At 49.7% G+C, this 24688-nt stretch overlaps 11 protein-coding genes across 11 annotated transcripts; 3 read left to right on the top strand and 8 right to left on the bottom strand.

Annotated features, from left to right (window-relative positions):
* Nucleotides 1–127: 127 nt before the first annotated feature.
* On the bottom strand, nucleotides 128–2612 carry BX661DRAFT_183463 (uncharacterized protein). Its single transcript, XM_051536244.1, has 4 exons — nucleotides 1210–2612; nucleotides 1058–1159; nucleotides 618–1025; nucleotides 128–440 (listed from the first exon to the last, which is right to left on the bottom strand). Exons 1-4 carry the CDS (start codon nucleotides 2167–2169, stop codon nucleotides 165–167), a joined length of 1746 nt encoding a protein of 581 aa, XP_051391282.1. The 5' UTR covers nucleotides 2170–2612; the 3' UTR covers nucleotides 128–164.
* Nucleotides 2613–3359: 747 nt separating this feature from the next.
* BX661DRAFT_183462 (uncharacterized protein) lies at nucleotides 3360–3985 on the top strand. Its single transcript, XM_051536243.1, has one exon. The coding sequence runs from the start codon at nucleotides 3515–3517 to the stop codon at nucleotides 3827–3829; it is 315 nt and encodes a 104-aa protein (XP_051391281.1). The 5' UTR covers nucleotides 3360–3514; the 3' UTR covers nucleotides 3830–3985.
* Nucleotides 3986–4202: 217 nt separating this feature from the next.
* Nucleotides 4203–4669, bottom strand: BX661DRAFT_183461 (uncharacterized protein). The gene has a single exon (XM_051536242.1). The coding sequence runs from the start codon at nucleotides 4604–4606 to the stop codon at nucleotides 4298–4300; it is 309 nt and encodes a 102-aa protein (XP_051391280.1). The 5' UTR covers nucleotides 4607–4669; the 3' UTR covers nucleotides 4203–4297.
* Nucleotides 4670–5191: 522 nt separating this feature from the next.
* Nucleotides 5192–5812, bottom strand: BX661DRAFT_183460 (uncharacterized protein). Its single transcript, XM_051536241.1, has 2 exons — nucleotides 5281–5812; nucleotides 5192–5246 (listed from the first exon to the last, which is right to left on the bottom strand). The coding sequence occupies exons 1-2, from the start codon at nucleotides 5506–5508 to the stop codon at nucleotides 5202–5204; spliced, it is 273 nt and encodes a 90-aa protein (XP_051391279.1). The 5' UTR covers nucleotides 5509–5812; the 3' UTR covers nucleotides 5192–5201.
* Nucleotides 5813–6411: 599 nt separating this feature from the next.
* Nucleotides 6412–7082, top strand: BX661DRAFT_224936 (uncharacterized protein). Its single transcript, XM_051538923.1, has one exon. The coding sequence runs from the start codon at nucleotides 6462–6464 to the stop codon at nucleotides 7029–7031; it is 570 nt and encodes a 189-aa protein (XP_051391278.1). The 5' UTR covers nucleotides 6412–6461; the 3' UTR covers nucleotides 7032–7082.
* A 1-nt stretch (nucleotide 7083) lies between these two features.
* On the bottom strand, nucleotides 7084–9645 carry BX661DRAFT_183458 (uncharacterized protein). The gene is given in 12 exon segments (XM_051536240.1): nucleotides 7084–7167; nucleotides 7194–7549; nucleotides 7591–7701; nucleotides 7725–7904; nucleotides 8002–8208; nucleotides 8219–8455; nucleotides 8476–8480; nucleotides 8585–8690; nucleotides 8702–8745; nucleotides 8867–9252; nucleotides 9420–9445; nucleotides 9543–9645. 10 exon segments carry the CDS (start codon nucleotides 9249–9251, stop codon nucleotides 7131–7133), a joined length of 1668 nt encoding a protein of 555 aa, XP_051391277.1. The 5' UTR covers nucleotide 9252; nucleotides 9420–9445; nucleotides 9543–9645; the 3' UTR covers nucleotides 7084–7130.
* Nucleotides 9646–10967: 1322 nt separating this feature from the next.
* Nucleotides 10968–13250, bottom strand: BX661DRAFT_224934 (uncharacterized protein; the record flags this gene model as incomplete). Its single annotated transcript, XM_051538922.1, has 7 exons — nucleotides 12961–13250; nucleotides 12646–12934; nucleotides 12597–12618; nucleotides 12306–12558; nucleotides 12001–12270; nucleotides 11734–11974; nucleotides 10968–11704 (listed from the first exon to the last, which is right to left on the bottom strand). Exons 1-7 carry the CDS (start codon nucleotides 13123–13125, stop codon nucleotides 10968–10970), a joined length of 1977 nt encoding a protein of 658 aa, XP_051391276.1. The 5' UTR covers nucleotides 13126–13250.
* Nucleotides 13251–14649: 1399 nt separating this feature from the next.
* BX661DRAFT_128221 (uncharacterized protein) lies at nucleotides 14650–14814 on the top strand (the record flags this gene model as incomplete). Its single annotated transcript, XM_051532501.1, has 1 exon — nucleotides 14650–14814. A coding segment is annotated over one exon (165 nt), but the record flags the coding sequence as incomplete, so codon positions are not given.
* A 2018-nt stretch (nucleotides 14815–16832) lies between these two features.
* Nucleotides 16833–17895, bottom strand: BX661DRAFT_183451 (apolipo protein A-I-binding protein). The gene is made up of 2 exons (XM_051536239.1): nucleotides 17671–17895; nucleotides 16833–17542 (listed from the first exon to the last, which is right to left on the bottom strand). The coding sequence occupies exons 1-2, from the start codon at nucleotides 17686–17688 to the stop codon at nucleotides 16883–16885; spliced, it is 678 nt and encodes a 225-aa protein (XP_051391274.1). The 5' UTR covers nucleotides 17689–17895; the 3' UTR covers nucleotides 16833–16882.
* Nucleotides 17896–18076: 181 nt separating this feature from the next.
* BX661DRAFT_183450 (uncharacterized protein) lies at nucleotides 18077–19664 on the bottom strand. The gene is given in 2 exon segments (XM_051536238.1): nucleotides 18077–18783; nucleotides 18798–19664. 2 exon segments carry the CDS (start codon nucleotides 19433–19435, stop codon nucleotides 18255–18257), a joined length of 1167 nt encoding a protein of 388 aa, XP_051391273.1. The 5' UTR covers nucleotides 19436–19664; the 3' UTR covers nucleotides 18077–18254.
* A 580-nt stretch (nucleotides 19665–20244) lies between these two features.
* On the bottom strand, nucleotides 20245–20445 carry BX661DRAFT_143690 (uncharacterized protein; the record flags this gene model as incomplete). Its single annotated transcript, XM_051533015.1, has 1 exon — nucleotides 20245–20445. A coding segment is annotated over one exon (201 nt), but the record flags the coding sequence as incomplete, so codon positions are not given.
* Between the last annotated feature and the right edge of the window lie 4243 nt (nucleotides 20446–24688).

Below are 24688 nucleotides of genomic sequence, written 5' to 3'. Positions count from 1 at the left end.
GCGTGTAAAGGTGGCTCAACAAATGGCTTGGTATTGGCTGCTCGATTGTTTGATTGAGTAATTGCATTGTCAGGACCAGCGGCGCCGCTGGCAAACAGCGAATGGCCAGATGGGGGTCAGAGAAGGGGGGTGGGAGGGGATGGGGTGGGGGGGGGCGCACAGACTTAGCTCTGCTGCTGTTCTATGCACGCAAAGCGCAGGCGGTTGATGGCCTGCGCCACTTCGATTCTGCGCGGGCGGCCCAGGTCGCCGACAATGCCGAGCCCAGTGCACAGGTCATCCAGGGCCTGATCGTCAACCAGATCCAGCCACTCGCGCATTGTCCTGCGCTTGTTGTGGGCGCGCGAGGTCGCATGGATGATTCGTGCAATGCTGCGCGTCTGCGACGAAGACACCAGCTGGTCCAACGCAGCCAAGTCGAGAATAGACTGCGCGTGGGCCTCGTCGGCGCCATAGGCAGCGAATTCAGCATCGTGTTACCGGCATCAGCGTCGCCAGCATCATCAGTAAACCGCCCCCGCCTGACGGGAAAAGCACAATTGCCCAGCGCGTCAGCGCCTTGGGCGGTTTGAAGCTGCCAGCGAGCTCCGCCGAAAACCCAACGAGGCGGCAAGGACAGGCCCGTACTCGGTGGGTGCTGGCTCCAGCAAAACAGGAATGTGAGCTACAATATCCCTGGCCCGTGCGGTGGCGTCTGCAGGCGCGTACTCGCACATGTCGATGACAGTGTCCGCGACGTCGAGGTAGTCGCCGCAGCCGCCGATGACCAGCATGGAGCTGACACCCTTGGCCTCCCAGAGCTCACGGACGCGCGCGATCAGGGGCGTAATTGGCTCCTTGCTCTGCGCGACGAGCTGCTGCATGCGGCTGTCGCGCACAAGGAAGTTGGTTGCGCACGTGTCCTCGTCAAACAGAAGCATGGTGGCGCCGGCCTCCATCGCCTCCTGGATCGATGCAGCCATCGACGTCGACCCCGACGCGTCAGCTGTGAAAATGCGGCGGTGTCCTTGCCGAACGGCAGGCGGCTGATGAACGGCCGGATGTCGGTGCTGCACACAGAGCGGCCTTCCTCAGCCTTTATCTTTGTCGCCAACGCCTCTGCAACCACGAGCTCGCGGCCGTCGCCAGGAATGTGGTTGTAGACGCCCGACTCAATTGCCTGCAGCAAAGTGGATTGCCGTTGAAGCCACCGCCGCAGATCAGCGTCACGCCGCGAGCAACGCCCATGCCCGAGACGCGCCCGCGGTTAGGCAGCACAAATGACACAAGCATGCTGTGCGGAGACCTGAACTCAACGGCGCTCGACACTGCCAGAGGCAGCCCCGACACTCCACTTCTTCGGGGTAGAACCGAGCCATTTCCGACAAAGGCGACCAGCCCGCTTGGCCCGAGCTGCGCGCGCAGCGACTCCTGGTCCTCTACGCACTCAATCAGCAACTGCATCGCATGGGCGTCGACCGCCGCGTGCAGCAGAGCCTGCTCAACAAGCTGTGGCAGCGTCTCGAGTAGCATCCGCTGCACGGACTCGCCGATAATAGACCGCCCGGCTGCAGGCATGCTGGCTGTCAGCCGCGCCTCGACCGCCTGTCCGCTGATGCTCACCGAAGTGCGCTCGATGACCTCCTGGCCTGGGCAGTCGACGCTTAGCACGCCGCCCTTGGCTGACCGCCACCCGCCACTGGCACCGCCCCTCTCGCGCTCGTGGCCAGACTGGAGGCAAACAAGCGTTCGATGAATGAGCTGCGTCAGGTAGTGCGCGGCGGCTACTGCACGCACATTGGTAGAGAAGCACGTTGCGGGGAACAACGCCGCACTCTGCTTGACACGCACACGGATCCTGCTCGGGGGCGCATATGCGTCTGCCTGGATATGGTCAAAGAAGAGTGAGAACTGGCGGAACTCATAGCGCCGGCCGCTGAGCTGTTTGTAATGGCCATACTGCTTTCCGTCCATCGAGGCTAGCAGCGCGCCTAGCTCGTCCTGGACCCCTGGAAACTGGCCGTCCTGCGGTCTCTGGGATCGGAGCGTGTTGCCCAAGTCATGGCCAGCCAGCCCAGTCTTGTTTCCGTAGAGCTCTCTGTAGTATGCGCCTCTGCCGCGCCCGCCTCGATTATGTGCGCCTCTACTGCGTCTGGGAGCGTCTTCGCCTATCGAACGGTCGGATCCCATGGTTGGCGTAAATACGTGCTGGAAACAGGGTCAAAAAGAAAAGCCGATTGCGATGAGACTGGTGCTCAAAAAGTAAAACAATAGAGTATAAACACTTGTAGAATGGATGGCATGTCGCTTTGGTTGCACTGGCATGCTGGAAGGCGCCAAGCAATGCATGCAGCCGGTATATAACTGTGCATACAAATCTACTTGTGGGGATTGTGATGGTGATGGTGAGCAGGGGCCACGCGCGACACTGTAACTAAACCAGGGTTGGCTACACAAATCTATTGTGGTGTTAGTGATGATGAACAAGCTGATGCGCAATTACAGAATATTGCTAATTGGGGTTGATTTGATTTCAATCATGTGTGGCCATGCTCACACTGTATATACTTGCCTACTTGTTTCCTCGGCATTCCAGAATCCTGGCTTTGCCATTGCCATCTGCTGGCCACAAGGCGTATAGTAGGGTTAATCCGCTTTTTATCTTGCTCATGCTCATACTCATAATCACGTGGTAGATGTAGCAAGTAGAGCCAATTGCAAAAATTGAAGCAGTAAAAGTGTTGCCGCAGTCGTCCGCAGATAGCCTTAATCTCATGAAAAAGGGTATGTAAACTTGTCTTGAAATAGAAAGACAAGTTAATTAAAATAAAACAGAAGCTGCTTACGGCCTTTGCCACACACAATGTGTAATGGATGGTACACTGGAAAAAGAAGAAAATATGTGTTGGTGTAACTGCCTAAAAATACATGTAAACATTCTGAAATTAAATGCAAACCAAATCAAATTTTGGACGACTGCAAAACCGCTAAACAAAAAAGAAGGCTGTTTGCTTCGTCGAATACCTCATTTCTCATCTTAAATTGTGGTTATTTTTCTACTTTGTTTGCGAGTGTATCGCCATCGCCCTACTGCACTGGTATTTTCGTATGCAGTTTTCGTCGGGAAAGACGATTGGTGTATGCGAAATCGCAGCGCAGTTAGAAAAGTAAAACAAAACAAAGCAAAACAATAAAAAACATGGGTCTTGGCCTTAGCGATAAAAAACGATATTAATACTAGCGACAGTAAAATATGCGCATTGCAAACTATTGAGCACGCAATAATGTCTTGCCAGTTCCCACTAGGTGTATATTTCCTACCCGTAAATAATTAGTATAAAGCATCATTCAAATCCCGGGTTTATTGAGAGTGATTCAGTACACAAACACATTGGCATCACATTCTTCCAAGTTCTACAGTCTACAGTCCTTAATCAAGCCCACGATCGCATTCCTCACGCAAAAACCACTGACTTTACAGCATATTTTTAAACTTGATATCTCATACTTACTGCAGTCACCACTACAAATAACCATGTACGCCGCCGCTGTTACCATCATTTTGTCTCTGTCCGCATTTGCCACCGCCGCTCCGGCTCCGGCTCCTCTTATTCCCGTTGTCGCACCCGCCACTTCGTTGTCCAACACCAACTCTGGTGCCTTTGACAGTGGATCAGTCGCCAATGTTAGCCCTTTTGGTTCCAATGGCAATACATGGAACAACGGGTTCAGGGCCAACCAAAACGCCGCCGCCAACCCCTGGGGAAATGCTGGCAGCTCGTCGTTTAACAACTGGAACAACAACGCTTGGAGCAACAATGTCCGCCCCTACCCCGCCCCTCACTGGTAAATCGATTTACCAGTAGATGTGCTGACTCTATCGTCGTTTTAAGGGTGACAATTTCTGATTAAGCATTTCCATTACTCATTACTCATTATTGTCCATTATCATCTACGTTTTATTTCTCATGTCATAATTAAATAAAAAATACTAGCAAATATGAAATCATGAAGTACATTTTAATTATATTGATACAGAAAATATGCTTTCAAAGTGGCCAAATTAGAGATAGTACTCCTGCTTGTGCTTGTGTAGATGGGTGTGTGTGTGTGCAACTTGGTATAAACAAATAAGGTATACGTCTAATATATTGTAGCATTACAACTGAGCAATGTTAATTCGATTAGTAATGTTTTGTATAGTTTTAGCTTTTGTCGCTTCATTTTCAGTTACAAATTTTCAATGTAAAAAATGTCTCGATTGATGATTTAGTCATATATCATGTATAAAAACTATATTGATTCAAAAACCCTAGATCTACCAGTACCTGGGGTAGCCGCCGTATTGGTTGGAGTAAGCGTTGCTGTTCCACTGGTTATACGAAGAGCTTCCGGAATTACCGTACGGGGTTGTATTGCTGCTTTGTTTTGCAGCAAATCCGCTGTTCCAAGAGTTGGAGTTTGAGCTATACGGAGAAGCGCTAGTACTGGCCCCATTGTCATACGCCCCTGAGTTGTGATATGAGGACTGGGAAACGCCTCCATACCCCGGATAGTACCCATAAATTGGGTACGCGGAGACAACCGTCGAGGCGGCAAAGACGGCAATGGCAGCAAGCATGTTCATATTTGTTTATTTTTTTGTGTACTAGTGGTAAAAATATATAGAAAAAAGTAGGATGATAGCGCGATGTGTTGATGAGTATGCAACAAAAATTCAAGGCCGCAATCGGATGTTTAAATACATACGCCAGTGCGACAGCGGCAAAATCGTATATTGTCATTTTGTGCGCAGCCTACCAGTTTCTAATAAAAATGATTTCGCTACTTTCCGTACTACAAAATGCTAATGCTATCCGTGAGAGCATTAAAATTACTTTAAATCCTTTATTTTCAGTAGATACTACGATAATAAAATGGTTGTAAACCCAGTATTTTTCCACTCTCTTTAAAAGCGGTAATAAAAATCGCGATTGGCATTATTGGAGATATGAAGCGTATACGAGATATGTATGTATACTGCCATCAAACGGAAAAACAGCGGAAATACGGGCCAAACACAGCAAGACAGGGTCGACTAAAACTAATTTGTTTATCACAATAACAGGCTCATGATTTAAGCTAGTGGTTAATATCAATATGTAATGTAATTTTGTGCCAATTTTTCGAATCATAAAATTAGACGTGGTTGTTACACTTGATATATTAATGAAAATAAAATGTTAATAGGCCACGGGTCTAATTATTCCAGGCAATGCCGGAAACATCTGGAGACGCGAAATGGAGTTGGACGTAGACCACCGTTGGAGCTAAACTGCCCCCGCATATGCGAGTTGAACCCGGCCCAAAGCTAGCAGCATCGTATCCATTTGGGCCCCATACCGCTTGGACGGTATTTCCGTTAGACACTGCTCTTACGTTTCCTCCGACATAAGGGAATTCAGCTGGGATATAGTAGCCCGAAGCTGTCTGGACCATGCCAAGAGAGACGGCGGCGGCCACAAACGCAGTGAATGTTGTCGAGTACATTTGTTGAGAGATGTAGTTTGGATTTTAGAAAATGAATAGGAAAATCGTGGTTTGGATGAATAATTATATCGAGGCTTGGATGTTGCGCACTTATAAACAAAAGTCAAGCTAGTGCAAACAAAAAAGGCGAGCGGATGAGCGTCAGTACAGCCAACGGTGTGCTATGATAAGGCAAGAAATAGAAAGAAAAACATATTCAAACTTGTGCTTGGATGTTTGTTTGTTGTGGCTAGCCGTTCATCGCGACCAGTTTATTGGCACAAACTCGCGCATTCCATTTTTCTTTAAAGCAATAATAATAACAATTCCCATCCAACGCATACAGTTTACTTGTTGGTGTTTCTAGTATAACCCCGCTACTTCCAAAAAATGTTTGCTTTTCTGTGTCTTTCTCCTACCACCTAATGGTTTTTATTTGTATTTGTTCGCATGGTACTCATGGATTTCCATCCAAAAGAAGCAAACGTTGCCTGCATTTGGTCAGTAAAGCGGGTAGTTGCAAATGCTAGTACAGCGGCGTTGGCAGCACGAATCCGCCCCAATACTGCTATTGTGTCCGGATTATTTTGAAAAATTAACTGTCGTCCTAGTAGTGGTAGTGTTCGTTTGTTTGCTGCGCATTACTTGACATGGCATTCGCAGTAGGCATATTTTTCAGCGCAGCACAAAATGCATTCCGTCTTCCTTCAGTTGCATCGCTTGCAAAATAAAATTTGATATTCTACTTCGAGCTAATCAATTGGCGTGATCTAGACAAGGCCAACTGTGAAGCGAAGCGATCGCTATTGTTTATTTGTTAAAAAGCAGTCTTGCGCTGCATCCCACAACACACGTCATAAATTCAACCTATGGTGCTCGCCAACCGCGCAGCGCTGCTATTGGAGATCAGTTGGCGATGTTATATACATATCAACAACCCTGTTTCTGCCTTTTTTGATACTTACGACGTCACTATGGACACACTTGCAGACATCAAGCCCGACATGGCCAATCCGGATTTTTGGCGCCAGAAACAGGAATGGATCAAGCAGATGCGACTGCAATTCTCGCGACGGCCCGAGTTCCCTGAAACACACAGCATAATTGACGACGAGGGCATGCTCAACCAAGAGTACTTCCAGCCGCCAAAGGACGCGCTGCCAGAAATTGAACGCAAATGGGGCGATGCCGAAAAGAGTAAATTGCTGGAAGGCATTGCAACATACGGGATTGGCCACTTCCGCGAAATATCAGAAAATCTGCTTTCAGACTGGTCGGGCAATGACCTGCGAATGAAGTCTATCAGGGTGATGGGGCGCCAAAACCTGCAGCTCTACAAGGATTGGAAGGGAGATGCGGCTGCGTTCAGCGCGAATATGAGCGCAACAAGGGAATCGGGCTGCGGTTTGGAACATGGAAAGGAGGAGCGCTCGTTTATGATGACGACGGTCACGTCCTTCAGGCCATCGAGGACTCTAACAGAGCCAGCCCACCATAGTGTAAAACCCCCGATGAAACTGGAGTTGCATACTATCGCAGCGTGAAGGGCACACGGTTCCATTATGAATGACTTTTAAATATAAACATGTACAATGTGTTTATGAAAAATTAAAAAATATATTTAAACAAAGTGTGGAGTAAACTTAGAAAACCTCAGCATGGAAGTCAAGCTTAGTGCTGCTGCGTTCCTCAGCGTGCTGTCCCACTTGTGTGCCTCCCTCCTGGTCTTGCGGGCCATCGGCTTGGGGCCGCAGAAGAATGTACCAATGCGGGTATTGGGATGGTTTGCGCCGACGTTGTCAAAGATGTCGTCGAAATCCGGGCGGCCAATGTACGACTTTGTGCCGATGGCCGAGTTGATGACCTGGTCGCCAAACCTGTCTCCGGCCGGCGACGGCTCTGGGGTGCAGCCTGTTGGGAGGTTTCCGGTGTAGTACGTGCGCACCTCCACAATGGAGCTCATGCCTTTCTCTTCGAGCGCAATGAGCAAGTCCTTGAACCACTCCAGAGTCGTAATGTCGCGGTACACCCAGAACAAGTACACCTTCTTCATTGTGAGATCCTCGGGTTCTGCAGCGCCTTGAAGTACAGGCTGCGAAGAACCGCCGCTGCAGGTGTAACACCCACGCCAGCGGCAATCAGAACGCTGACCTCATAGTCAAAGAAATGCTCTGTCGGGCTGGAGTACGGACCATCAATAAAGATCATTGGAAGCTTGGGACCCATTTTAACACGACATTTCCGCCTTCCATTTGCGCGTTGGCCGACATGTCTGCCTTGCCGTGGATGGAAACAATCGGCTTGTTTTTGTCGTCGTCGTCGGTGCTTGCTGAAACGGCCGCAAGCGTATCTCGGATAACAGCGTTGTCGCCCTTGGCCACCATATCGATGCTGATGTAGGAGCTGTTTCTGCCGGCCTGCGAGTACATGTTAATCCAGTGGGATCTTGGTGCAGTGGGTGGTAAGGGATGTTGAGGGGGCGGCGCCGCGCTGGCGATGCTTTCCAAATGGGACAGCGTCCGCTCCAATCTTGCTGGCCACCAACTTCTGAGTTGCCAAGTCACAAATGTTACCGGCTTCAAACTCGCAGCCAACGCGCTTTGCAAGCTTCCGTGTCCATCCGCCGTAAAGGCGGAAGTGAATTGTCAGCAGTTCCTCCTCGGGCGCGCTGGAGATGGTCATCGGATGCCACTGGAACAACGAAACCGAGGGGCAGTAGACCTTGACAAACTGGCCCGGACGGTGGCCAAGATCTTCTTGTCCATCTGAATCTCGACCAGCCCCGAGGGATGCTGGATGACGGCACGTATAGGTGATTTGGCAAATGCGCTGCGGAGGGGCGATACACACGGTCAACAACGTAGAGGGCGAGCGGTCCAGCGATATAATCGGTTGTCATGTATGCCTTGTGGTGCATGAACATCATCACAATGTACAGAATGAACAAGTGATGGACGTAGTAGAACAGCTCAAACATGCGTTGCGGACAATGACTATATATGGATGATTGAATGGTGGTTTGTCGTTTGAGGGCGTTGGTTTGAACATTGGTGTGCATTTGCGAGATGATTAAACATAAGCGGCCATTGGTACTTACTGATAGAGGTGACCATAATCAGGAACAGAGCGAACAGCAATACGTGCCCGGTCCAGCCCGTCTTTTTGATGAACATGGGGGTGAGCATAGGTGTTCCATCCGAGGCCTTTCCCTGACAATTCCAGGCTTGGTCTGGAGGACGTATTGGTGGTAATAGTAACCTACGAGAAATGAAAAATGAAATATAGCGCGCGATATTATAATGCACGTTGAAGACCGCTACTTTGGCAAAATAAAATGCCTCAGGCATGCCCGCATAACAGTTAGACAAGTGAAGCTTACCAGTGTGCAGAATCGACCAAAAGAGCATTGTGTACGAGGCCACCTTGTGAGCGTGAATGTTCTTCTCGAACGTGATGAACCTCGGCAGGAAGGTGCGGCGGCACAACGACAGAAAGGTGGGCGACATAAATATCAGGATAGCAGCAAGATCAAACAGACTGCACGCCATGGAGACTCTGTTCATTATGGAAACACGCGAGTTGGCCTTCTTGCCGGGATTAGCGTTCATATAGGCGCATATGATGATGTGGGGGATGGTCCATATGAAAAAGAACACCGAGCGCCGAATGGTGATTTCGGGATAGAACTCAGGGTCCAGGAGCTTGCGCCAGTGGAATGAAGTTGAGTCGACCTTTTTCGAGATCGCTTGCGTTGGACTGGTCATTCTATTTATGGATGATGGCAATTCAATTCAATTCAAGGAAAATGCAAGGATTTAGTGCGCTGCTTTTTTAATTGATCACTGAAAAAGTGTTGGCACTGTTTATTTCTGACAAAGCATGAAGATTCCGAAAATGAGGTGCCAAATCGTTGTGCAGGTACATGTACATACCTTAACCGCTTTTGTCGCTATTGCAACTACAAAAAATTAAGCAATAGTAATTGCAGTGTGTGAAATAATAAATATATATAGAAATAACTTTTGCAACAGTCCCTTGTAACAGATAAAGGTATTAATACATAGGTGAGCAAAATATTAGAGAAAGAATGCACTGGTGAAAATGGCGATGTTAAAACTGGGAAAGTAGAATTGGCCGCTTCTTTTGGTCTAGTATTTATATAGTCGCTTGCAAAATGTCGAAAATGTGGACATGCAAGCTGGCGCGGCCAATTTATGCACAATATGTAAATGAAGGCAGGCGCGGCGGATAAAGGTGTTGAGGCGAGAGTGGTTTGAGGATTCTCCATCCTTCCAAGTCCAGGAGCTCGCGCAAATTCTGTGGTAGGTAGAAATGTAAAAATGAGGGCAAATTGTTAATGTCTCGTTCGCCAACTTTATTGATTTTTCAGTCGCGGAAGGTCCGTAACGCAGCAGTCTGTATTTGGCAGCTGGATAACCAAAAAGAGAAAAGGCTCGAGTTGTAGTGCGTGCTCCCATCAGGCACAGCGCCACTAGAAAAGGGAAATGACAAGTGGTATGAAATGATGAAATATTCCAAACTAAATTAATGAGGTATGAAAACCATCTGAAGTTTTTCGCTCCAATCTGTGTGCTTGGAATGTTTAATTGACAATAAGCTGGGCTACAACTGGCATCTGATAATGGCGAATCCCTTGCGTCGACAGCGCTTCGGTCGCCATGGTACTCACTCAGCCTTTGGCCATCTTCTCTCCCATTAATTTCGATCTGGCAGGGAGCCCAACGGGAATTCCTTGCGCTTTGGGCGCACGCAGGCTTGCTACTTTTGCGGATCAGCCCCATCTCTACTCTAACTGCCGCTCCGTCAGATAACAATTGTCTACCTGGACGAATGTGGAAACTCCACTATCGCATCCAGCATTGTTTGCGGCGATGTGAGCATGGAACATTCTTTTTTGCGGACAAACGTCTATCAGACGGCAGTGCGCTTATCAGACGCACACCCGCCCGCCCATCAATCAAAAGGCATAATCGACATTCATCCTTTGCTGAAAGGGCTGTCACTCCCCCAACATTTTCTCTCCCCGTCTTTTCGCCCATCAGCCAGCCGGACATAAACTTGCCAATTGGCCCCGCAGCAGGCGTTGGCGGGCGTTGCCGGTCATTCCGGCCAGAGACACAGGATTATTTGAATTAAATTAACCCATGATCTGTCGAATTCTTCAGTTCAGACGCGCGCCGAGTATTTGTTCCGCAATGAGGCGTGCTTCTGGGAAAGGTTGTCAAAGGAGACCAGGCCTGTCGCGCAACGAGGCAGGTCAGCCTCTATCCAGTGCCATGTGCTTTGGCAGATGGGAGCCGCAGCAGCCTGATTCGACTGCAGCGCAAGGTACAGTCAGCTGGCCCCTATTCTGTGCTGCGCTGTGCTATGCTGCAGCCGCCCACCTGGTTTCTGCATGCAGTCCGGTGGAACGAATTAAAGAATGACCGTGGAATGTCAAAGGAAGTATATTAAAAAAGCTACCATTTGCCGCCCTTCTTGCCCTTGCCGCCCTTGGCTTTGCCCTTGCCGCCCTTGGGGCCGCCCTTGCCAGCACCTGGCGCTGCAGAGGGCGCGGGGACAACACTCTTCTCGGGCTTGGCCTCGCTGGCTGGCACTGCTTCAGCAGCCTTCCCGCCAGCAATGCGCGCGCTGCCGGTGCCGCCGAGTCCCGACCCGGCTTCTGTTGCGCCGCCCTGGGCGCCACCGCGCAGCTTCTGCTGCTTGGCATTGCGGCCGCGTGCCTTGTAGCTTGCGCGCTGGCGCAGCGGAATCCACCGCTCGCTGTCGGGCTTGCGCGCTGGGCTGTAGCCCTTGGGCGGCGTTTTCAGAAGTCTGCGCTGGCGGCGCGCGCGGTTGCGCTCGGTGCGCTTCTTGGCGGGCGCCACTGCGCCACTGCGAGCCAGCTCGCGCCTGGTGGCCGCCAAACTCTGCGGCGCCCCGCCGGCTCTGGGCTGCAGCTTCCGCACAAAGCGGGGCGAGGCTCCAGGGACAGCCGACACAATCTGCTTGCGCCGACCAAGGCCTCTGAGCGCCTGGGCGACGGCCTGGTTGCTGACTCCGCTGCCATCACCCTGCGCCGCCAGTGCTGTGGACGCGTGTGCCGAGACCAGGCTGGTCGCGTCGGCGCCCTGGCTGGCCGCTGCCTTCTTCGCTGCGGCAAAGCACTCTCGAGCACCCTCCGCATCGCCGGCTTGCGCTGCGCAGTCGCCGACAGCTAGCAGCAGCGCGACGCTGGGCCCAGACTCAGAAGTCCTGCTGAGCTCCGTCTGCAGTGCCTGGCAGCAGCAGCTGCAATTGAAGTGCCAGCCGCCGCATCGGATCGGGTGTCCTCAGAGAGGCTGCCGGCCAGCAGGCTTATGCCAAAGTAGTAGCGCGCAAATTTCTCGGGGGCACTGGTTTGTGCTAGCCGCACGGCCTGCGCCTTCTCCATCCACTCGGAGAGGATTTGGCCGGCGCGGCTGTTGTCCCCAAGCGCAATGGCTGTCTGGGCTGCTGCCAGGCCGCCTTGACACCTCCAGTGGCACTCTGGCTGTGTGCGAGTGCTGAGAGCTCGTTCAGAGCCTGGGTGGGCTGGCCCATCCTCAGCGAGATCGCAGCGGAGACGAGCCCGGCGTTGGCAACAGCCATGTCGGAGAAGCGCTTTCCCAGGCGCCTGAGCGAGCGGCGGGCTGCGGCCGGCTGGTTCTGCGCGAGCTGGGCGACAGCCATGTTGTACGTCATGAGCGCGCGCTGGGAGTGGCTGAGTGCCTTGCTGCTGCGCCCTGGGATCTGAACCGCCCGCTTGACGATGTTGGCGCGAGTGGCATCGCCGCCACTTCCATGCATCCCAGCACGGCGGCGTTGTGGCCCACCACGTCGCGGACACCTGCGTCCAGCGCACCGCCAGCGAGCAGGCGCGTGTATTCAATGCGCGCCTCGCCGTCGTTGCCAAGCTGCTGCAGAGCAATCGCCCTTTGCGCGTCAATTGGGCCGGTCTCTGCATCGATGTCCTTCGAGGCCCACCCGTCTGCGGCAAGCGTGGTCACCGCCAGCGTCTTGGCCTCAGAAAGAACTTCGGCAGCCTCTTGGCTTTGCCGCTGGCCAATAGGCCGGTGGCAGAATTGAACATCAGCTCGTAGTTGCCCTGGGCTGCGTGGCCAGAGGAGGGATACTTACCACTGAGCTGGGCTTCTGCTGCCTCGGCCGCCGCCAAATTCAGCAGCAAGTCAGTATGCTCCTGGCTGTCTTGCTCGGCCGTGGCAATAAGCCTCTTGTAGATGCCCACGCACTCGGAGAACTGGTCGCACTTGTACGCAATCTGCGCCAGCAGATAATCCGTTTTCGGTCCTGGGCTTGCCTTTTTCAGCGCGTTTCTGGCATCGGCATAACTCCCCAGTGTGAAGTGGCAGTACGCTGCTTCGTACTCCATTGCTTTGCTGGAACCAGCTTGGCAGTGCGCGCCCTGCTGATGGCGGCAAGAGCCTGCGAGACGTGCTCCAACTTGATGAGTGCTACAATCTCGACCTTAGCCAGCTCGGCCTCCTTGGGGTACTGCTTTAGCCCAGCGCGCGCGCTATCAACGACACCCAACAGATTGCCTGCGCCAATTGCATCCTTGATTGTAGAGTAAAACGATTCTAGCGATTGGTTCGACATTATCCTTTTCGAGTAAACTTGGGAGTATGGAATAAAGGATATTTGGTAAAAAAAGGTCAAGCAAAAATAATTTGTTGGCGCATGCAGGACGATTTGCTCGAAACAAAGCAAAGATGTGCCAAGCTAGTGACGCGACTGATCGTGGCCGATTAATCGATCAACACAATGCATTTATAAGAAATCAAGGACAGGCGCGCAGCTTGTAATGCCTCCTGAGCCTTGAGCATTGGATATTTAATACCAAAGCTTGAGTTTTGGAAAACCCTCAGCAACATCAGCTCACATTGGATGCCAGCAACCAGGCAAATCAGCAGTTGATTTTGGCAGTTTCAGTAACCAAAATCAATGGATTCTGTATGGCGCGCACAATACCCCCATTTTCGCCTGCCACTGAAGCTTCGCTAGGATTCAATGTTAATGTCGAATAGCATTTTTGCCTAAATAATTTGTTCTCCGCATTTATCAGCCAAATTAATATGCTGATGGGAAATTATTATACGCGTGGAAAATAACAGTTCGTTTTCGAGTGCTTTTTCTTGCAATACCCAGCACTAAACATATGTTTCAACCAATTTATTAGGGTTGAAAATATAACGGAAACATTGTATTTAATATATTTGGCATTTATTCCCCGAATTTAATTCTATTCAATACATCCTCAAGTATTGCGCGCGCACACGCACACACACACACACTGCAAATTGTGCATATCGCTAATAATAATATAATTGTTTTATTAGAAATTATGATGGTGAAAACACCATCGCATAGTTACCATGGTTTTGTTTGACACAATCGCCTATATTTTATTTTAATATTAAACGACGGTTATTGGTTATCGCGTCACGGAAATTATTGTTTAATAACATTTTTGCTCGCATTTGCTTTTTAAAGATTATCCAGAATTTTGCTACATTTTCTTGTTTGTTACTGCTAACAATAGTGAACGAAACTTAATTATAAACATATATTTCATATTCATACTGCGCTAGACCCTTGAATATCCCTACTTTCTGACTTGTTTCATGATCCTTCAAGTACTTAGCATACTTTGAGTTGTGCCAATTTAATAGTAGAAGCACAAACATCAGCTGCAATCGACTTACAAATACCTCAGCTAAGAATTCGTCGTTACATATTTTCTAAAAATTTCCTCTTCTCTCCTCTTGCATCCCCGCATTTACAGCCGAATCGCTATTGCATTTGGCCGTGTTCTTGTATCTCTCTCTTTTTTATTTTTCTCGCTCCCTCCGCCTTTCCATTCAGAAATTACCATCTCTTCTTTAGAACATAGTATTTTTGCCACTCTGCCCATTTTCACCATCCGACGCTATACTTGTTTGCACCAGTTCTTTTTTTGTGGATTGCATAATACTAGTCTCCTCAAACAACAGTGCTCTGGCCAAAGGTTCACTTGAACCATACACTCCTTTATTTTCAACCCGCGCGCTACCGATTCTTTATTTAATGGTGGTGGATCCAATAATGGCAAACAGAAACACCTCAACCAAGTGCGAGGGTGTCCGCCAGTTCAAGTGCCCACTATGCACCAAGGCATTCTTTCGCCTGGAGCACCAAACGCGGCACATGCGCACCCATACAGGCGAGCGGCCACACGGGTGCGCATATCCCGGATGCGGGAAGCGGTTCTCACGCTCAGACGAGCTGACTCGCCACATGCGCATCCACAAGGGCACGCCTGCCCAGCGGCGCGAGGCCAAGGGTATCAAAAAGCGCGCCACCCGTGGGGCTGCTGCTGCGTCTGCTAAGGCATTTTCAGGGTCTGGTTCCGCGCATTCGTTGTCATCTATTGCTGCCCTGACAAACACGATACCTGGAATGACTCTGTTAACAGGCACTCGTCAGCAGCCATGTCTGTGAGCGGGCATACTTTTGGTGCGCAGTATGGTGCCATGGCCGCTGTCGCTGCCGCTGGCCGTCAAGACCTAAGCGACATGAGCTTGGCCAGCATTACCTCATTGCCCGGGCTGTCGCAGAACTCATCGTATTACAGCACCATTCAGTCGCTCAATCCACTGTGTACTCGTCAGGGCTCTCAGGGTCGGCGCTTGGCAGCACGGCATCGCATCCATACCAGCAACATGCGATGCCTGCCTCCGCAACCAATCATATGTCTGCATCGGCGTACCAGCACACGCTCGGAAGCATCATTTCAGGGGCAGCGGCCGGCGGCTTTACAAGCGATATTACAGGACGGGCCAACCAATCTTCCGCCGCAGGATATGGCACTTCGGCACTGCAAGTCGCCGGAATCAATGGCAGTAACTACTCGTTCGGCAGGAATTATTCTTTGGACTGCCCGACTAGCAATCTGCCGTCGACATCGTCCACCTCTTCGTGGGCGTTAGGTGCTGGTGATTTCCTAAACTCGTCGAGAGATAGCCTTTATCCCATGATGCTGCCGTTTGGAAATACTCCGTCCAGTCGCTTGCAGCGGGCAGACCACTCCTGGGGCCAGCATTCTCGATCAGACAGTAACAAGACCACTCAGCAGCAGCAGCCATCAGATCAGAGCTACAATGTTGCCACAATCGATAACTATTACGCGTCGCAAAATGCTGACAACCGCTATGCCCTTTATAGGCCACTGACCGACTCGCGCTCTGCCAATAGCTACAATCTGGAAACTGAGCTGAGCGCTAACCAATCGAGCGCAGTTGGGCTCCGCGACTCTGCCGTTGACACCTCGTCTGCAGGCAGGTTTTCCAGTCCCAACATGTTTGCCGGAATACCCAGCCTGGACCTCTCTTTTCGCCCTACTACTGCCACAATAAACCCCGCCAGCACCACTACCTCATCAACAGCACTGTATGCCGATACATTTCGCGAGCACCAGTACCAAGACAAACAACACAACCTGAATAGCCTTGGCCTGAGCGACACCACCACCACCGCCGCCGAGAATGTATTATCCGAGTCTACATCCTCATTCCAGCCGCTAATGGTTGATAATAGCGGCTCTATGAGATCCACAGACACGTCCATCAGCGGGTCATCTGTCGTCAATGCTGCAATAATGAGCCTTACTTCTTGGCAACCCCACGCGCACTCGAACATTGGTTCTCCACTGTACCCCTCAGCGTTTCAGCCACTGGGGTTTCATAGCGAGTATGTCGCCGAAGCCCCCCAGCCGAGTAGGGCCAACGGTGCTTATAACGGAGACACCACGATAAGTGTTGCTGACAATTCCTTGTCTCATGGTTACTCGAAATCGTCGGAATCCCCGTCCTCAGGCGCTATTTCTCTCACCGCGCTTCTTGGCGGCAACAATGCGGGCTACGTAGACAGCCAGCCATCGTTGCATTATTTTTTAGGGGAGCCCAAGCCGACAGCACTGGAGGCGTCGGTAGAGGGTGACATTAACCATTCCAACTGCCTCCCCCTCCTGTAAGCAACACCCAAACATGTCTGGAGAATCGTCAGTTGTGTTTTCGGCAACGTCTACTAGCAGGGAATCATCTCAGCCATATACTCCGTATACCAACTCTGCATGTCCAGTGTTAGCGGATGTTGTCCAGAATCTAAACACAACCAACAGCAGCAGCAGCAGCACCAAAGCCAACACAATCAACACATGCTACCGCCAATTAGCAGCCTTTTGAATGGCGTATAAAAATACCACGTCTCAGCCTTATGCTAGCAATATTATATATTATATATTTTCACATTTACTAATATTTTATAAATTAATTTGTTTTCTCTTTATATTTAAAAACTGGAAAATGCGTGTGTTGTCTTAAGCTAGGCGCACACATTGGTCTGTTCCAGGATACTTTGGTACTTTCAGCTCTTCAGCCATGTCTGGAGGCACGAACCTTCCACCCAAGTAGTGGAATCTTCCGTTAAACTGTTTGGCACATAACTTTGGCACAGTCAGTGACACCAGCATATCCGGACGCAGGCCAACGCCCTGGACATCGCCATACTCAACGTCCCAGCCGCTGGGAATGTCCACAGAAACAATGGGGGTGTTTACGCCACGCAGTATGTCAAGTGCCTGGTCAAACGGTGCCCGCACTGACCCCTTGAAGCTGAATCCAAATATCGCGTCGACAATCAGATCGCTGGACTTTGCCTCTGTGGTGAGATCAGTGACGACTGGAATATGGTGGATGTCGCATTGGTGCAAAAGATTTTTGTAAAGATCCTTTGCAGGCTGCACTGGGTAGTACAGGGACGTCTTGTATCCAAAGTGCTTCAAATGGCGGGCAGCCACCAGCCCGTCGCCGCCGTTGTTTCCAGGGCCTATGCACAGAAGTACCTTTCCGGCCGGATACTCCTTGGCAATACTCTGAGCAACGCTGAATCCGGCAAGTTCCATGAGCTGCTCGATTACGTATCCATGCTTAGACATCAGGTCCACGTCAACCAACTGAGCTGCCTTTTGGCCGAGATACTATGTAAGAAATGCGTTTGCATAATAATAAAAGTTGCTTCAACAGGGTGAATTAAAGACAGCTGGCAAATGGAAGATCATCATACATCATGTCTATATATATTCAAACAAGCTACAATAATACACACCTTGATATTCGCTGCCATTACGTTGAACTGCCCTGTTTATTCTTTTCCCTCTACTACTGTTGTATGTTATATGTTGTAATTTTAACAATGCTAAGAGACAATCGAAAGTGTGGAAAAATTAACCATTTCGCAAATAAAAGAGGAAAAAGATAAAGAAAAGAATAAAGCACGTTCTCTTGCATCATTGCAGCATTGTGGTGGGATTAGGGTGTAGTGTGATTTTTAATTAACAAAAAATGACATTTTGTCTGTCATGCGCTCGCATCGACAGGCATAACTTGGTGTTAAACACCAAGGTCGCTGCAAACAATGTTTGCAGCCCGTGTTTCCAAAATCATAATATTTCTCAGATTGATCATTTGTATGTAAACATATTGTTACTCATTTTCTGCACACGATAAGGCGAGAAAAATTAACAAAAAAAATAATAGTATTGTAAAAAATACACCTAAACTGCCAAGATAGAGAGAGATGGTGCGACGCACTTTTAAAATTTCATTTTTCAGGATTTACAATCAATCAATCGAACGAATAAATAAATAAATGAATATGCAGGTTACGATAAGTGAAAAATGCAGTTCATATTAATCCAAAGATGATGTAAACACGTTGGTGTGGTCCCTCTGGGCATGAGCCGATGTTGGCGTTGGCGGCGGAAGGCGCATGCGGCTGAGCTCAGAGCGGTCGGTGCAGTTGAGAATATCAGCGATTGCAGACACACTGCGTGCTGACTTTGTGTGCAGCATTGGGCGGCACGGGATGGCCGAGATAAGATTGGCAGACGCGCGCGTCTCCTCCTTACCATCGCTGCGCAGGGGCGTCCGGATGTGGCTGGCAATGCTGTAGTTGTACGGGTATACTGACGACATGCTGCCAATGTTGTCCTCGATGCTCGGGTCGGAAATCTCTAGCCGGCTGGGCACCCTGTTGCAGGCACCCTGCTGTGTGATCCAGGGCGTGCGAGGCGAGTTGGCGTTCAAACAGTGCTTTAGCGACCCGCCGCTCAATGCGGGGCTGCCACAGCCATCTATACTGGACATGGCTGTGCTGGGAGCTTCAGGCTGAGCGAATGCTGAAGATGCTGGGGGCCGTTGGAGCGCGGAGGGCAAGCGCCTTGGGTCTTGTACAGCGGCGACAACGCCGATGCAGCTCCAGGGTTGTAATGTGAGGCACGGAGCGGGGTTGTGGGCAGCGAGTGTGTGCCCTCTAAGTGCCTCGCGGCGGCAGACGACAGCGTTACCGCCGAATTAAACAGCAACTGTGCACCGTTGGCAGTGGCGGCGCTGCGGCTGTTGCTTGTCAGCAGCGACACCATTGAATCTGACGTGGCGCCAGCAGGCCCAGGACCAGAGAACCCTGAATTGGATTCGCAGACAATCGGGGCTGTGGCCAGCTGCGATGGCTGTGTTTGTGGCTTGGTGCAGCGCAGCGCCGAAAATGCGGCTGTTGACGCCGAGTGAGGAGGGGGCGGGAACAGCGGCGGGCATTGCGACTGTGCGGCGGCGAGGTTGAGAGGTGGTGGTGGCGGAAGCCCAGATGAGGTGCGCCTTCCAAACAGGGTGCGCTTTTGTACGAAGGAGGCTGTTGAGCCAGCGGAGAATCCGCCGTTGAAGCTGGTGCTTCTGCCGTTGGCGCTGGCGCTGCCAATAGCCATGCTTGTGCGCCCGCTGTCAAATGGCGCGAGCGAGTTTTGGGGGTGCTCTAGTGAGCCCACTGCGTTTGGCAGCGGCGATGGCGCAGATGATCCCGACGAGGCTGACGACATTGCGGAGGAGGCATGCACGCCAGCAACGGCGTTTCCGGATGCATCTGCAGATGGGAGGGAGTGCAGCAGAAATTTTGATTGTTGGGAACCAGCTGTGTTTTCTGAGCCACTTGCTGCAATCTGCGAGTAGCCGCGATCTTGTTGGTGTTGGTGTTGCTGCTGTTGCTGCTGGTAGAAGTGGCCGGCGCTGCTATTGGCGCCATTGCAGCTTTTGGAGGGTGCGTTGAACACCCGGGGCGGTGATGAGGAATGGCTCCGGCAGTGGTGGTAGGACGACTCGGCCACAGCAAATGCGGGACCACCAGCCGCAGCCTCAGAGCGCAAGGAGGAATAAGAGCCCGCTGCGCGCGCATAGTGTGTGGAGTGCACATCGCTGGCATCCGCCCGGCCGTGGGGCGCACTTGGGATCTGGTGCTGCTGCTGGTCTGCTGCTGGTGCTGGTGCTGCTGCTGGTGGCGGGCGTGTGCCTGTGGGTTGCCGTAGTGGTATTGATGCTGGTGCGAGTGGTGGCCGGAAAATGGACTGCCAAAGCCAGACGGTATGACGGCGGCCGACGCCGAGTAAGGGGCGTGCTGATACGGAAACACGTTTGCTGGCATAGTAGCAAAGGGGGACCCCGCAGTAGCAATAGGGCTCAATCCTGGCGGAGCACGCAATGGAAACTGCCTGCGCGCAGTAGACCCGTCGGCAAACGACATTGGCCCAGCGCCGCCGCTGCCAGCCGCAGACAGCATTGTGCGCGTGCCGTGAGACGCTCCATTGCGCCGACGCGACGTACGCGCGTCGCGCTTGACGCTTACGTCAGGGCGGTGGATGCGCATGTGGCGGGTGAGCTCGTCGGAGCGCGAAAAGCGCTTCTCGCAGCCAAGGTGGGTGCATGCGTGTGGGCGCTCGCCAGTGTGGGTGCGGATGTGGCGTGTCTGGTGCTCGAGGCGGAAGAAGGCCTTTGGGCACATTGGGCACTTGTACGGGCGCGGCGCCTCGGGCTTGTAGGGTCCGGCGGCGGCCATGTCGCTGGGGCTGCTTGCTGAAACCATGTGGATGGGCGGGCTTTGTAAAAAAACTAATGCAAACAAATCGGAGTGTATTACGCAACCGCCAATGCACGATCAATGGTACAAATGTGTGGAAAGAAAATAAAGCGCGCGTGTGTGTGAGTGAGGGCTGGCGGCGATTTGATAGGGCTACAATATGGAGATGTTGGATGACGATGAAATAAATGGGTATGGATTTTTTTGCAACGGCTAAATGATCAACATATAATATGAGTGAAAAGGAAAAGTTAAAACATGTAAGTGGATAATAAATGGATGTGACGATGGAGATAAAACAAAATAAAATAATAAAGATACAAGAGCAAAGTGCAAAGTGCAAAGTGCGAAGTGCGAAGTGGTTCAGAAAATATAGGTTTTGTGGAGGAGAAAAGCGGCTTGTGAAATGCGAGTTTATGTGCGCTGCATAAAGCGCTGGAGGCGGAGACGAAGTGTGAGTGTGAGTGTGAGTGGAGAAGGAAACAAGCAGCCAGAGCACAAAGGGGAATCCGGTGCAGCTATCCACCAGCAAAGGAAAATGAGGCTCAGGGGGTGGGCCACGGGGGGAGGGCAGCAGAGGGGGGAGGGGAGGGGCAGTTACGAGCGGTTGTTGCCAGCGCTGAACACGCCTTGTTGTCGCTGCGCTGCTCTGCGTTGCGTTTCGCAGTTTGGACCTTTTGTTTTGTTGTTGTTGTTGTTGTTGTTGCGCTCTTTGTCCTGAAAGCTGGCCAGCCCAAATGCCTTGAATAATGAACTGGATAATGCAACGAGAAACGAAAGAAAAGTAATCCTGATTGGGGAGGGGGATGAAGAGGGGGGTATGGTGCAGCTCTGGGCTCTGAGTTGCGGATGAAAGGCCACTAGAGTGCGTGCGCCTGAGCAGGCGGTGATTAATGGTTGCAACAAAGGAGTGTTTGGCTGAAGGCCGGGGGCTGAATGCACAAGGCCGGCCCAGCGCTATGAACGAGGGAGGGAGCTGAGAAGGAGTGAGAAAGAGAGAAAAGAGATGGAGCAGCTTGGTCAACAAAGAGCTGAATAGGGGGTGCTGTTGTTTAAATATGGCGAGGGGCATACCAATATAAAAGCAGGGAGGGACAGCCGCCGCTGTCGCGATTACGTTTTTCTCCGATTCTGCGGAAGTCTTTCTTGCTCGCCCTGCCTTGTCTCGGAAAGATGACTTTAATACCGCTTACTCGGCCGCCTGAATTGCAGCAAGAGCAGTTGTGCGTCAGGAACACACCCGAGCAGCCGCCAGCGCACACGCAAAATGGGGGAGGTGGCCAGAGCAGTGCGCGCCTTGCAAGGTAAACTGGGGATGGAGATGATGCTGCTCGGCGGAGGGCAGGGGTGACAAGAGCACCCGGACTCAGACTCAGACTCGGCGCAGTAGCCTAGAGTAGAGTAGAGTAGAGTGCCCTGGAAAACGGGGAGGGAGCACTGGGCGGTGAATAGTTTATATGTAGCCGATACAAGGTTTTGTTTTCGCAGTATCAATTCCACCCGCTCCTCACTCCTCTCTATTGCTCGCTCGCACAGTGCTGTTAGGCCACAATTTCAAAGCAGTAAATTTGAACGCCCACTGCTTTTGTCAATAAAAGGGCAATGCCTTAAAATAGCGCTTTTGGCGCGGCTAATGTTGTCGCTTTAATGTCATCTGTGTCCCTCCTTGTGCAATATTAGCTGTGAACAAGAAACACCGCAAACAATATAAACAAAACATTTATGGAGATGTGAAAAAGAAACGAGTGTACACGTACCCGCATAACGGGCGCGTATGTGGGCAGACTTACTTTGGCGCGGAGCGATAGTGCCTGTGTGGAGCAAGAGGCTGGGATGGCGACGGCGACTGCGACAGCGGTAGCCCGTGGCAGAATAAAGTTTAGTAGCCGTGTTATATGAATGTGCGGAGAAAAAAGGGTGGGGGAATTAATGCCAAAAAAGTGCAAAGCCGATGGGTATACACGATTGATTGTTTAATTCTCAATAGCTTGACAACGGAGGCGTGGTAAAAAAGGTGTTCCTAACACATTTGCTATTCAATTCCCACCACGTTAAAAATATATTGTTGATTGATGAAAGACTAGTACCCCCCAAAAATGCAGAGACGTAGCTGCTTTATGAAAAGATAAATAAAATAAATATAAGGCTCTTAAAACAGTATTTGCATTCCAACCCTAGCTTTGCAGTTGCGTTGGCTTTAAATAAAAATATGTGACCATTTGGTTTTTAAATGTTTGTTGTACACGACATAATATTAGAGCAATGCTTTTGCCATCCCAAATGAATAGTGCATTATTTAATGCGACAGTTTGCTTTCTGAGAATGGCCTAACCAAGAGGGGGAATTACATGTGTGGAGCAGATGCACACGGACACTGCGTGTGGCGGTATACTGCCATATATACCGGAGCACGATAAAGCAAGCCATCGGATAGCCACCTTGCTCGGAGCAACCATCAGCCAGAACTACTATAAAAATGATAATGTGTGGGTAATCTCTGCATATAAAGCGCGTTGCAGCGCAGTATAATATGACGGGCTAGTAAGAAATTGTATATACTTTTAGCAACTATCTTATTAAACGTATTTATATAACAACCGCTCTTGTTGCAAATATATCGCGTCTACAACTGCATGGGTGAAAAACGCCAGGCTAGATAATATAACATGCATTTTCATCACACAAGCAGCACCAAATGCATTGAGCCGGCATAACGATGTAGGTGCTCCATGAAACAGGCGGGCATATGATATTAGCATTTTGGAATTGAAAATGCTAAATGTAATTATTAAATAAAATAAGCACGGCCAATGGTGATAATTATTATTTAATACCGCCCAAACCACAGTTTTTGCCACCTTGCAAACACAAAAGGTAATTTCAATTAGTGGCGTATTTACAGGCGCAAAACATGCTATATCGCCAGTTTTTGAGATATTATTTTCTATTTATGTGTTGGCAACATTAGACATTCAGGTTGTTTTAATAAATAAAAACACTGCGCACAATTGCATTTTTTTAAAATATTGCTTGCTTTGAGTATCTGTAATTATGTGCTATTATTCACCAAGGGATATTTACAATTCTTTTTTGAAATTGCCAAGTAAAAAACATAATTAAATGTGCTGGGAATTTGCCATTACGACATATTGAGTACACCAATATGTGTGGGCGCATCGATTTAATTGTTAAATAGTGTACAACTTGGTACAATATTGTTTCAATTTAATTTAAGTAAACTTTTATTTTTATATTCCATGTGACTGGTCGGCAGCAAGTACTTTATCAACAACAATCAATATATGCCAATAAAAATATAAGTGCCTTATTTACTATTTCTTATTTCTTCCGCCTCAAGATGTGTTGTTTATTCCGCCACTTGCATCATGATGCTGCTTTAAACTATTGCTTGTAAATTTAAGCACGTGCATTTTAACAAATTGTATTTTGGGGGAGGTTTTTAATTGCAATGCATTGCCAGCGCATTATTCGTTCCCCAAGATCATTTCATTATATTTCATTATTCTATATTTGGGGGCTCGCAATTGGTCATGCATAACATTATTTTTTATTAAAAGTGACATTTTGACACATTTTTTAATTAATTCAATGCCAACTACTTTGCCAATTTTACATAATGTCACACTACATTACATTTTCAACTGCACTTTACACCACCCTATTTTTGATGTTTAAATAAAACAAAATAAGGCAAAAAATAAACCTAATCGAAGAGCATCTTTGATTCAAGGTGTAGTGTGGTTTCCAATGCAGCAATTCACTTTCCTCCTTTTTTACCAGGAGCATTTTTGTATTTAAATTGGGGAGGTCTTACATATGTGCATGTCATTTCATCTGATGACAAAGCAGTATTACAAGCATAAACATCACATACACACACCCTGAGAAATGTGACAATACGGTTTTCACTTTTGTCGGTGCAGCCGTCCCTCTTGGTCATTCATTTATATTTTTATCTATACAATTCTGGGGGCTGCTGCTACTGCTGCTACCAGGAAAAGCTTGCTTATAAGCGTGTGCTTATAATATTTTCTTTTGCGAATACTGTTTACTTTTTATTGTCTGAACTGTCTGTTTGTGCTACTGTTTTGGTTTTTCTTGTTTGCTTGAATGCACAATTGCTGGTAGCTAAATAATAAAAAGCTGACCGTTTCTAATTTGAAATACACAGCTTTGTTGTCTTGTAGCAGCCAAGCCACCA

The sequence above is a fragment of the Kickxella alabastrina genome, assembly GCF_025024165.1.
Source record: "Kickxella alabastrina strain RSA 675 chromosome Unknown BX661scaffold_13, whole genome shotgun sequence".
Taxonomy (NCBI): domain Eukaryota; kingdom Fungi; phylum Kickxellomycota; class Kickxellomycetes; order Kickxellales; family Kickxellaceae; genus Kickxella; species Kickxella alabastrina.
Note: the sequence above shows the minus strand (reverse complement) of the source record. Positions and strands in the feature narration are given on the sequence as shown.